This window comes from Paramisgurnus dabryanus, chromosome 1 (assembly GCF_030506205.2).
Source record: "Paramisgurnus dabryanus chromosome 1, PD_genome_1.1, whole genome shotgun sequence".
Taxonomy (NCBI): Eukaryota; Metazoa; Chordata; class Actinopteri; order Cypriniformes; family Cobitidae; genus Paramisgurnus; species Paramisgurnus dabryanus.
Window position 1 is genome coordinate 38,756,386 of NC_133337.1, and position 13,094 is coordinate 38,769,479.

General features: G+C 43.1%; 1 protein-coding gene across 2 annotated transcripts in view; it reads left to right on the forward strand.

The window, feature by feature from the left end:
- The window catches only part of adamts14 (ADAM metallopeptidase with thrombospondin type 1 motif, 14), a 70,609-nt gene that overhangs the window by 45,346 nt on the left and 12,169 nt on the right, over positions 1-13,094 (forward strand). For both annotated transcript variants that reach the window (XM_065272799.2, XM_065272798.2), the window contains exons 11-15: positions 7,986-8,134; positions 8,217-8,389; positions 11,878-12,011; positions 12,226-12,349; positions 12,910-12,990. In XM_065272799.2, the coding sequence (XP_065128871.2) occupies positions 7,986-8,134; positions 8,217-8,389; positions 11,878-12,011; positions 12,226-12,349; positions 12,910-12,990 (661 nt within the window). The remainder of the gene's footprint in view (positions 1-7,985; positions 8,135-8,216; positions 8,390-11,877; positions 12,012-12,225; positions 12,350-12,909; positions 12,991-13,094) is intronic.

Sequence of the window (13,094 nt, forward strand, 5' to 3'; positions counted from 1 at the left end):
AATACTGACCGACCCATACATCTGAATACATGCATGATTATGACACTTGATGATTAATTGCTTTTACTATTTAGGATTTAACAGATTATTTTATCCAATGTGAATCTACAAAAGTAAGGAAGACAGCAAAGGGATTCATCCTAGGAAGGCAATAATATAAAAGTAAAATGCAAAGTTACTTTCAGTTAGTTTCATTATTTTATAGAGAAACTGTTTGAGAGAAAGGGTTTGAAGTTGTTTTTTAATGTATGTGTAGATCCAATCAGCATGTTCCTGTCAAGTGTTCACGGTAAGATCAAATGAATTAATGGAGAGCTGAATCTGGATGTGTAGCAAGAAAATCACTTTTTGAATTTGACCGTAATGAATAATGAAAGGGTTAGAGACACAGAAGTGCCAAACTTTAAATATAGAGTAACATGGTGTTATGCTGGCTGTACTTCTGTCCTCTTTTGCTCTATACATGATCTTATAGTTTATTCATGTTGTCAAATACTGTAACTGCATAAGAACAAATGCATTGACATTTATCTACTGATGTTTGACAGAGGTATCATTTCACTGCATTGTTTAATTGTTTATTTCTCTGTGATGTTTAAGCACCTTTACTTTAATGGTTAAAATTAACCATTTATTGTGGTAACAGTGTAGTAACCATGTTTTTGGTGTATTGATTACTATCAGAACTAACTACACTAACCATGATTTAACTATTTTTTATTTTGTGGTTACAATGGTTTTACTACAGTAACCATGTTATTTTAACTGCAGTAAAACCATGGTTAATTTTTGTAAGGGTGTATGTTGTTTTTGTTTTTAATACTTTATAAACACTTCACTTTCACAAAGGTTTTGTTTGAATAGAAAATGATGTCAAATACTCTACAGAGCAAACTATAGTAAATAATTTATGATGTTTACTGACAGACAGTAAGCAAATGTGTTTCCATCTTTCATTATATTCACATTTACTCTTTAATGTACAAGTCAAAAACCACCTCAAGCGAGCATAAAAACTTTTTTTAATTTTTATTCGAAATGTGGTGTTTCCATCACTTGTTTCTTATGCGATACTTCAACATGTGCATAACATCAGTGTTATGGAAAGCCAGCTAATAAAACTATAAAGTGGAGAAACATTAAACAAAACAAGGCTTCAGTTTAAAAGCATGAGAACGTCTCGGTTACGGATGTAACCCTCGTTCCCTGAAGGAGGGAACGGAGACGTCACGTCGTGACCGACGAATTGGGAACTCGCTTAGAGAGACCAATCTGCTTCGTATACTACTAAAACGCCAATGAACTTGGCATTGAGATATTTGCATAATGCTGGCGCCGCCCCGCCAGGTGCCTTTATAAGCAGCAGGTGCAAATAGGGAAATTAGCTTCTTTTCGCTGAGAAAGCCGGGAGAAAGTGACCGGTCGATAAACAGCAGGGAGCAGCCCTGTGGCGACGGGACGTGACGTCTCCGTTCCCTCCTTCAGGGAACGAGGGTTACATCCGTAACCGAGACGTTCCCTTTCAGTCGGTCACTACGACGTCACGTCGTGACCGACGAATTGGGAATCCCTACCAAAACGCCACTAGGGGCTGACCTCTTCCAGTGTCTGCGTAAAGCCCTCCGGTTCCACTTAAGGAGGAGGAGATAGGTTTTAAGGCAGAAGGCCGGGCACTAGATGTTCCTTTAACCCCACAGAAGTGCCAGCGACTGGGAAGCGCCCTACCTGAGTGGGATAGGAACGCTGCGGAAGCCACCGCCCGTCTTAAGGGCTAATGGTGGGCGAAGTCAACCGTAGTTGAGGAATAAAGACAGCCGTGGCTGTGTAAGCAAAGCAGTGCTCTGCTAAGGGAAACGTGGGCTGGTAGGATTAACCCCACGGAAAAATACTCACAAAGGAACCCGGTGGGACACAATGTGGAGCCCGAGCCAGACACGTAGGTTCTCGAGGATACAGCTAGTGAAAGGCTGACAGCCAATGCTCCGCAACAAAGGCTGCCAAGGCAGCGGAGGAAGAACAATTCAAACCATTACGCATTTTTGTTCTGAAGGCCTTCCATACTGACACAGTTATGAAGCATCAGTTGGAGGCTGCAAGCCGACCTGCGAGACTGCTCTCCGTGCTCCCCCTGGTGAGGAAAGAACACGAGAGGATACAGGCTCGATACGAACACTGTAAAATCTAGTGAACGTATTAGGTGTCGCCCAACCAGCAGCTCTACAGATGTCTGTTAGCGAGGAACCACGAGCTAAAGCCCAAGATGAGGCAACACTCCGTGTGGAGTGCGCTCTCAAATTAAAGGGGCAAGGAATACCCTGAAGATTATAAGCCAGGGCGATAGTATCAACTATCCAATGAGACATCCTCTGCTTAGTGACAGCTTTCCCTTTCTGCTGGCCACCATAACAAACAAAGAGCTGGTCTGAGGTCCTGAGGCTTTGCGTGCGATCCACGTAGAGTCGCAGTGCGCGTACGGGGCACAACAAAGCCATGGTTGGGTCTGCGTCCTCCGGGGGCAGCGCTTGCAAGCTCACCACCTTATCTCTGAAGGGAGTGGTGGGAACTTTGGGCACGTAGCCTGGTCTGGGTCTCAGTGAGACAGCAGGACCAAACTAAAAGCATGAATCGTCAACAGAGAATGCATTTAAATCCCCTACTCTCTTCATGGAGGCCAATGCTATCAGGGTCAGAGTTTTCATTGATAAAAACATCAGACTCGTAGACTGCAAAGGCTCAAAAGGGAGACCTGAAGGCTTCAGCACCATGGACAGGTCTCAGGAGGAAAGAGGGAGGGCGCGAGGGGTTTAGCCTGCGAGCGCCTCTTAAAATGTAATAACTAAATCATGCTGGCCAACTGATCTGCCGTTGATAAGAGAGTGATGAGCAGAAATAGCGGCGATATCAACTTTAATGGCGGAGGGACAGCCTACCATCTAACCTATGTTAAAGATATAAAAGCACAATGTTAATGGGCATTCTCTGGGGTCCTCGCGTTGCGAAGAGCACCGGGTGACGAAAAAGGTTTCCGTCTTGTGGACGGTGCTCGAACCGCGTCAATGGTGTTAGATACTGCTTGCGATAAATCACCTAAACCTTGCGCGCGCTCAACGACCATACATGGAAATCCCACAGGTCGGGGCGCGGGTGCCATAATGTGCCCCTTCCTTGAGAAAGAAAGTCTTTCCTCAGGGGAAATCGTCAGGGAGGGGCTGTCGCGAGGAGCATTAACTCTGAAAACCAATTCCTGGTAGTCCAGTACGGGGCGACTAATAAAAGGCTCTCCTCGTCCTGCCTGACTTTGCACAGTGTCTGCGCAATAAAGCTCACTGGAAGGAATGCGTATTTACGCACCCCCCGCGGCCAGCTGTGTGCCAACGCATCCACGCCGAGGCTGCCCTCGGTTAGTGAATAAAATAGGCGACAGTGGGTATCGTCCGGCGACGCAAACAGATCTATCTACGCACAACCGAACTTCTTCCAAATTAGCTGGACCGTCTGGAGGTGGAGTCGCCATTCGCCGGGGGCGCAGCTCGGGAAGCGCGTCTGCCGCTGTATTGAGCGAACCCGGGATGTAAATGGCACGAAGGGACCTCAGATGCTTCTGACTCCAAAGGAGGAGATGACGAGCGAGATGCGACAGGTGACGAGAGCGCAAAACCGCCTTAACGGTAAATAACGCAACAGTCGCAATGTTATTGGTGTCGGCTAATACATCCTTCCCTCGCATCTCCATAGCGGAGCGTACAAGTCCCAGATATACAGCGCACCGCTCGCGGCAGTTGGGGTGCTATGCACACCCCTGAGACTGCAAGCCCGTCATACGTGGCTGATCATCCCGTGCTGAGGGCATTGCAATATACAGAATGCCAGGAGACCCCTCAGGGGCACATCTTCTATCGGAAATGCCGGGTCTACCACGGGGAAAAATTGAGATGACACGCAGGTGTAATGTTTACACGGTGTATGTCGGTGTGCCACGCTCTCCTCGAGACTCGATCGTAAGCCAACGCTGAAGCGGTCTCATATGAAGCAGCTCGGGCGGATGTCACAGCCGCAGCATGCTGTCATATGTCCAGGAGCTTCTGAAATTGTTTCAGAGGGACCGCGTACTTCCCTCGAATTAAACCGAGGCAAGTCAGAACTGACTAGGTTGCGCGCTCTTATAAAACACGCCAATTAGTCGATCGAGTCTTATTTCCATACTGAGAAAAAGGATCCTCTGCACGGGGCAAAGTTGCTCTTTCCCAGTCGACCTGAAGACTTAAACGAGCGAGATGCCGAAGCATTAACTCTCTGTGTTCGCGCACATCTGCTAAGAACGGGCTATTATAAGTCGACGTACATAAAAGCAGAATGCGAACAACGCTCTCTCTCTGATATTTTAATGCCGTGACTAGCACACGGAGACACGGAGAGAGAGAGAGACAGCTCGAATGGTGTACTCAGTATTAATATGCCCACCCCACGACGCAGAGCGAAAAAACGGTCTAAAGCGAGGGGAGATGGACACATAAGTACACGTCTTACAGGTCTAAGGCTGCAAACCGATCTGAATATTGAAATACGAGCCTCGGCGTTATCATCCAAAAAGAACACCTTCGTAGAGCCGGTGCGTAAATCAAATCGATCGTAACCCGCCGCGTATTTTGGGTACTATGAGATAAAGGCTGGAAAAACCCTATCATCATCTCAGTAAGAGGGACCGGCTCGAACATCCTTCGCCAACAGGATATCGACTTTTGCACGCAGTACATGTGCATCGGACGCTTTCACCACAGTGAAACGAAAGCCCGAATTTTGGGGAGTGCCGGATTCGTAACCGAAGCGGATCGTGCGTAAAACCCAACGAAACGGGCTGGGAACTGAAGCCAAGCACCCAGGCACCGTACGAGGAGAAATAACGACACTACCGAAGTACCCGCGGTGGGGCAGCGAAGCGAGACAGGTGGGACTGCCGGTGCATCTGCTGTGACAGCATAAACATCTACAGTATGTGTGTGTGACACTGACCTGAGCCCGCTGAGGGTAACGGTCATCTGGTCTCCTCTACGGAGAGCGCAGACTCCGATGAGGGTGCTGGTGGTCCGGTCTCCTCAGCGGAGAGCTCGGACTCCTCAGGTCACCCGCTGGCGATAGAGGAGAGGTAGGGGAGCTGGTGTGGACCCGCTCACGGCTCTCTCGATCCTCCGGAGACCCAGAGAGGGAAGAGGAATGCACTCTTATGTGTGGTTAAGTGGGTACCGGCCGAACAGCCGGTGGAACATATGCAAACCAAGGATTTTCCACCCGACCCTCTATCGGGGGAAGGAGCTCCATCTCCTGAAGAGTGATCCTCTGCCAATCCGGGTCGCCCTTCACTGGCCACTTAAACTCCCGAATTTCACGGGAAGCGGCTAAGCGGGCGGGGCGAGCTGCTGACGACCGGTTCCCCTGCGCTGCCGAGATGGGGTCCGAGGAGGGGAACGGAGGTGGTCGCCGCAGGACGCCGACGGCGAGAGGCAGACTGAGGAGCCGGCGTGGTGGACCAAGGGCAGCTTTCCTTCGCCGGGGCATGACCTAGGAGATCGCCTCAGTCTGCGCAGCGGAGCTGTACGACTCCACGGCCTCGCCGAAGAGGCCGGTCTGTGAGACAGGAGCATTAAAGAAGTTGTTCTCGCCTGCGTCCGTCATGTCAGCCAGACACAGCCAAAGGTGGCAATCTTGAACCACTGTGGTGGACATCGCACGACTGAAGGTCGCGGTCTCCCTCGTAAATCCTTGGTGAGCCTGCAGCAACGTTATTGCGTGCAGGGCCGAAGCCGCCTCTCCAGCATGCCTGACGGGCAGCGTCCGTAACCGGACGACTGTCTACAAACACGGGAGGGAAGGTTGGGTGGTCCCTCCAGGAACGCATCCCGCTCCACTGAAGGGGTCCCCGCCCTTAGCGGCTCCGTTGGCGAGGGAGGTGAGGGGTGAAAGCTGAACGGCCGGACGGCCGCAAATCACGTCAGCTCTTCGTGCCGTCGGGAAAGAAAGGCACAGGAGGAGAGGACCGAGAGGCCCGAGCAGCTCCGAAGTACCAATCATGTGGGCGGGACGGTTCGGGCGGAGAGGGGTTAACCTTTCCAACTCTACCGTCTCCGCCGCTCGAGCGGGCATGGCCGCCATCTCCGGAACGACTCTGCCTCGGAGGAAAAATGGACACCCCTCTGATGCTGCAGAAGTGACGGGACCAGAAGGAGGTCCAATGGATTCGGCAGACATCGTAGAACACGACTCTGCAGTCTCCACCGGAGCCTCAACCGGCTGAGGATGAGAAGGCCGGTAGGTGGAGGACGCATCCTCCGTCCTACTCAGCGTAGTGACGCGAAGGGCGCCTTGCGAGCGCTTGACAGCCGCACCATGGCCGCGTCAGCACTGCAAAGGCGCGGACAGCGTTCCCGTAGAAACGACAGTCGTCTCCGCAATCCAAGAGGGTTATGTTCTCACAGAGAGAACAGAAACTCTCCACGAACGCAGCCCCGGACTGCTCGATGCCTGAGCACGAAGACAGCGCTCGTGACCGTCACTGGAACCCTTATACTTCTCGCATCCAAGATCGCACGGGCGAAAAGCTATCCTGAAAAGGACGCTGATCTCCGCATATACGAGAGAGTGGCTGCCTTTAACAAGGCACAAAGCTCTCTCGTATCACTCTTTTAGGGAAATTCACTCAGATGCTTAGTTGATGAGCGCACAGGAAGGCAACGCACACACTAAACTCAAAACAATAAACAGATGTAGAGCCGTGGAATAAGCGAAGCGTCCGCTGTGATACTGCTAGTTCAACCAACTTCAGCAATCAAATCCCAACAGAGTAAAGTAGCTTCTCAGTAGCAGATAAAGCCGGCTTTCGAAGCGAAAAAGCTAATTTCCCTATTTGCACCTGCTGCTTATAAAGGCACCTGGCGGGGCGGCGCCAGCATTATGCAAATATCTCAATGCCAAGTTCATTGGCGTTTTAGTAGTATACGAAGCAGATTGGTCTCTCTAAGCGAGTTCCCAATTCGTCGGTCACGACGTGACGTCGTAGTGACCGACTGAAAGGGAACTAGGGATGCATAATGATTAATCGCAAAAACTTTTATTTTGTGATAGATTAATCGTGATTAATCGTTATGCTTCCCTAATGAGAACAGTTATAATTAGTGCTGGGCAAAGATTAATCGTGATTAATCGCATACATTTTTCTTAAATACATACATAAGTGTGTGTGTGTGTGTGTGTGTGTGTGTGTGTGTGTGTGTGTGTGTGTGTGTGTGTGTGTGTGTGTGTGTGTGTGTGTGTGTGTGTGTGTGTTTATATTTACATAATAATTACACACAGCACACACTCATACATTATGTACAAAAATCACTTTTATTTTGTATGCAATTGATCACGATTAATGTTTGCTTAGCACTAGTCATAATATAATAAACTAATATAATTATATGTCAAACGGAACAGATAGGTTACCTATAAAGCTGCTGTTCATCTGAAACTATCATTGCTTGTGTTACTGTTGCATATTCAGTGAATGTTTAAATCTAAATCATGTTGCTCCGTTTCTCTGTTGCGGTTGTTTGATTGACAGGCGTGTATGTGTGTCATGACATGTTCATGTTGACAGTAACATTTATTTCCTCATTACTCGTTAGATGAGCTGCTTTGCATATAAATGTTCACTTGTAGTAAAATACAAGTTTTGTCCTGGAAAAAAATCTCTGTTAAAGAGTGAAATTCCTCCATTCAGACTGAGACAAAATGGGAACTCCATTCTGTACTACATCATTAAACATAATTAAACCCAGACAGACAACAAGAGAGAAACTGTTAATAAAGTGTTATAGTTCTGAATCCTACAGTAATAAAGTGTTACAGTAAATACCAGCACTTTACCTGTTCTGGATTAACACTGAACTGGATTGGATTAGTTTTGGTTCAAACGCTTACTGCAGCTGATCTAGATATGTGTTGTGTGTCAGTGGTGTTTTAAGGGTCACTGTATCTGGAGGTCGTCTTATCAGCCGTACGGTCACGATGGAGGCTGGAGCTCATGGGGAAAGTTTGGCTCATGTTCTCGCACCTGTGGAGGAGGCATTCGCTCACGCAGTCGGCAGTGCAATAACCCAGTGTGAGTTAATGTCTGTTAAAACTCCACCTTTGAGCATGATTGAACGATACCGCTCATTATCATCTCATCTGTGTCTCTGCAGTCCAGCGTACGGAGGTCGTGATTGTCCTGGATCAACGTTTGATTATCAGGTGTGTAACACTGAAGACTGTCCCGGTCCATATGAAGACTTCAGAGCTCAACAGTGCATCCAGAGGAGCAACAAATATTACAATAACGTCAAACACACGTGGCTGCCATACGAACATCCTGACGGTAAAAGCAAACTTTTCTGCTGTACTTATCTGCGACATATTACTGTACAACAGCATCAGAAATAACTTCACAATACAGTATTAATATTTCTCTGCTCTACATTGTGTTGTTTATTTTTGGCAAAATATTTAAATATTGCCCATTCATTGGAATGCATTGTTTTTTTAAAGGTGACATAGAATGATTGAACGGGGTATTTATCCTTGTTCTGTGATGTGACATGTAGACACATTTTTTTTTTTTTTTGGGTCTGTAATGCCTTAGAAGCTTCCTAAAAACCTCTCTCAGATAGCTCTATTAGGGTGGGGGATTTTAAACAAGTGGTTTTGCACCTATTTGGCTCCCCCTACTGGCTTAACTTGCAATCTCATTACTGATTGGCTGACTTTGCTGCCACTCTAAAAATGTAGCCAATTATTTTAAAGTGGAGGGGCAGTTAGATGCCTGTGATGTCATAAGCATCAGTTTTTCAGATTGGGCCGGTTTCTGGCTGACATTTCTAAAAGAGGAATTTCTATGAGACTGAGATGTTTAGCATGTCTAGCACTTTTTGTGTTCGTGAATGCGGGTAGACTACCATATTCAACAAAGACAAGGTAAAAATGGTTTTTCATTCTCTGTCCCCTTTAATTGTTAGAGCTACAAATCAGTGTTGTGCCCACAGTGGCCTCCTACACTGTTAAACATGTCTGTACAAATAACAGTATTATTGGTAGCTGTTTGTCAGTAACTTACTGTAGATTTAAATTGATGTTATTTACTGGCAACAGTTTGTATAAAGTTAAATGAACATTAAACATTAACAAGTCTTTATCTTTACAGAATAAAACTATCAAATAACAGCTTCATGCAAAGCATTCTGGGAAACAAAATATGAAGGAAAAACAAAGAAACTGTTGCCAGTAAATAACATAAATTTAAATATACAGTTACTGGCAAACAGCTGCATAACTAGCAAATTTTGTGTAAATTCTGTTTAAATACAGAAAAAATATACATTTTCAAATGTAATTATATATATATATATATATATATATATATATATATATATATATATATATATATGTATACACTGTAAATTCTAACATGTTCAGTTTACGTGAAAAAACAAAGAAAACCGATTGCCCTTATTTATCCAAAAGGAAAATTAAGGTTAACTAACTAATCAGCTATTGCATAACTCCCGTCATGCATTGTAAATGGACAAAATTTTGCAACTTTCTTGCCATTTACCTTCACCATCATTGAGATTTGTATCAGAAATCATGATGTCTCTCTTAAGCAAAAAACCCTTAAGCATTACAGATGTTTTTTTTTCAGAACAGTACCATATTAGCAGCATTAACAATTTGGTGCAATATAAATTTATAAACAACCCCAGATAATCTGACAGGTTTATTCTCTACATCAAGCAATAGGCAAATGGTCTTATTAAAACACCGTTGCAATTGCTGAAAGAGGAGAATTAGCTCAGTGTAAGTCAAGGGACAAAGGTCAAACTAAAGGCAACAGTAATCACGAAAAAGGTGACTTTACATGAACCGATAACAAACACAAACTGAAAATTTCATGTGATACATTCTGTGGTAAATGTCCATTTGACTTGTGATTACATCACGTCTATAAACAATAAAAAATGGTCTACTAAGCCATCTGTGGATGCTGAAATAGTTACGTGAGAGATTGCAGCTTTTGGAGTCATACACCCACAAGTGTTCATTAAACAGTGGCATTTTGCTGTATTCATCTATTACATTTAATATTTTGCCTTTCTTCTTCACTTTAGTATTACTTTCTCAAGAAAAAAGGTGTGGAGAAGGGGAATTGCACTCAAATGCATTTTAACGCATTTATATTCACGTCACATTGGACCATTAAACTTCCAGGTTTACAAGTTTACAAGTTAAACATATTTTCAACTGCAAAAATATACTAAATGTTATATTTAATACATACTTTATAAACATTAATATTTTGGACAGGAAAAAATATTTTTTTTCATATAGGTTGTAAAATTAGAAGTGTATTTGTTGCCCCTGAAATACATTTTGAAATATAATTAACTAAAATATTTTCAAATTCAAAACTATAATTAATTGAGCTTTACTTTCTACAAAATGTATTGCATATATTTGGCCACAGAAATGTATTTGTTGTTGTTGTTGTATCAGACTCTAAAAATGTAAATCCATATTTAAAAGTAATACAGGATCATTTTTTGCCCACATATTTTAAATAACTTTTAATAATAAAGTGTGCTGTCCAGTGAGGTTAGGATCTTTGGAGACGTGGCCATAAGAACCTCTGGACATAAAGTCATGAACGCTGGAACATCATGTTCTTGGCAGAAACAGAAGAGAGAGAAAATAAAGATTTAGAGAAAGAGAGATTCGTATATGTGAATAAACACGAGTACAGGGTTTTACTGTCCGTCTATCAGATTTGATGATGTAACTCTAGTGAGATATTGAGTAAAGTTAATACAACATTATGTCAGATTGTACATTACAGATTAACCGTCAGTGCTAAAAACTGTCTGACACTGACAGAAATGTTGACTAATTTGATGTGTTTCACTTACTAATAGTGCAATACTCTCACATATTTGAATCATATCACTGGAGTTTACAACAAATACAGCAAAATGTGAAAGAAAATTCATAACTGTTGGTAAAAAGGTTGATTTACGACTAACAAATGTTACATTACAACAATAAAATCTTTAACAATGTGTATATTTTATAAAAAAAACCCTCTTTCTCTTCTGCACAGTCAGTTTTATCCAAAGCATTTAAAAGTAAACATATTTGTTTTACATACATGACCCTGGACCAGTCGCACAGGTATATTTGTAGAAAAAGACAACTAATATATTTATACATAATATATTACATGGGTCAAATATATAGATCTTTCCTTTATGTCAAAAATCATTAGGATATAAAATAAAGACCAAGTTTCATGAAGATATTTTGTAACTTTCCTACAGTAAATATATCAAAACTAAATTTTTGTTAGTGGATGCAGAAAAATCGCACCAGAAATTTGCCTACAGACTTCATTCCTTCCCACTGCTCTTTGGGGATTTTGCATTCAAGTTTGTTTTTTATGTAAAAGCTTATTTCCCCATTCAGTCCACAACATCATTACAGCTGTAAGTCAGTAGAGAGCACTAAAACAAAACTTTTCATTAGTAATATGTGTTGCTAAGGACTTTATTTGGATCCTAACCCTAACCTATTTTCTTAATATTTAGATTTTTTGCACTCTCAAGATTTTTTAAATGTTGTATCTTTGACAAATATTGTTCTATCCTAACAACCATACATTAATTCGAAGCTTATTTATTTAATTTCTAAAAAATACCCTTATGATTGGCTTTGTGGTCCAGGGTCACATATTAAAAAACATAGTTTTTCTCTTCAGGTTCTTAGGCCATGATGGTGACATCTAAAGTCTCTCTCTCTCTCTCTGTGTGTGTGTCTCAGAGGCCCATAAATGTGAATTGAGTTGCCGCTCTAAAGAAACGGATGAGATTGTGTTCATGAATCAGGTGATGCACGATGGGACGCGCTGCAGTTACTCTGATTCGTACAGTGTCTGTGCACGAGGAGAATGTCTGGTGAGTATCACAAACACACGCACACACATATGTGCCCACACACACATGTGTCCACACACACAAACATACATGCACACACACGTACCCACACACATACACCCACACACACAAACACACGTGCCCACACGCTTCCAGATGCATGTGCACAACATTACTCTACACTATATTAATACAATATTGCTAATGATATTGTGTGTATGTGTGTGTTTTTCAGCATGTTGGCTGTGATAAGGAGGTTGCGTCGTATAAACAGGAAGATAAATGCGGTGTTTGTGATGGAGATAATTCACACTGTCGCACTGTCAAACACACTCTCACCAAAACACCCAAAAAGACAGGTAAGAAAAAAACCCACATTGAGTTTCTCAATACAGACACCGGAGATTAAACATCATGAAACCAAACACAAACTGAATTCACTTCACTCTGGAGTCATAAACCACTAAAGCTGCAGGCAAAATACAGACAGACAGCAGTACTACAGACAAAAACACAGCATCTCATTTATATTTCTATAGCAAAGAAATACATTTATAAAGTTTGACTGGTATAACTGAAGAGCTCAGATGCCTCTGACATGTTTTCTTGTAAATGAGCTTTTTTTCTTAATGTTTGAGAAGCTTTGCACCTGAGCCTCATAAATGATGGTTGTATTTCTAGCTTGTCATTTTATCATCTAGCTTTTCTCTATATTTCTCCACATATGTATATTTCTAAGTAACTCGCAGTGCTGTCTATTACATTCGGTCTATTGTGTGTGGAGAAGCAATCAAAGTTTTTTTTTTATTGTAGTTTGTATGCATAAGAAAAATTACGTACATTTTTCACATTACAATGAGAATCTAAGATGAAATCTCCTTCTTTGTCTTCATGCTAAACGTGTGTGTCTGTTTTAAAGGATTGTTGAAAATGTTTGACATTCCTGCGGGTGCGCGGCACATCATGATCGAAGAGAACGACACATCTCCACATTTCATTGGTGAGTTTGTAGTTGTTAAATCGATGACTAAGCTCAGAGCAGTCGTCAATAAAAGTTAAGAGCTTTTCTGCAATCTCAACCAACACTTCATGTATGCATAAAAC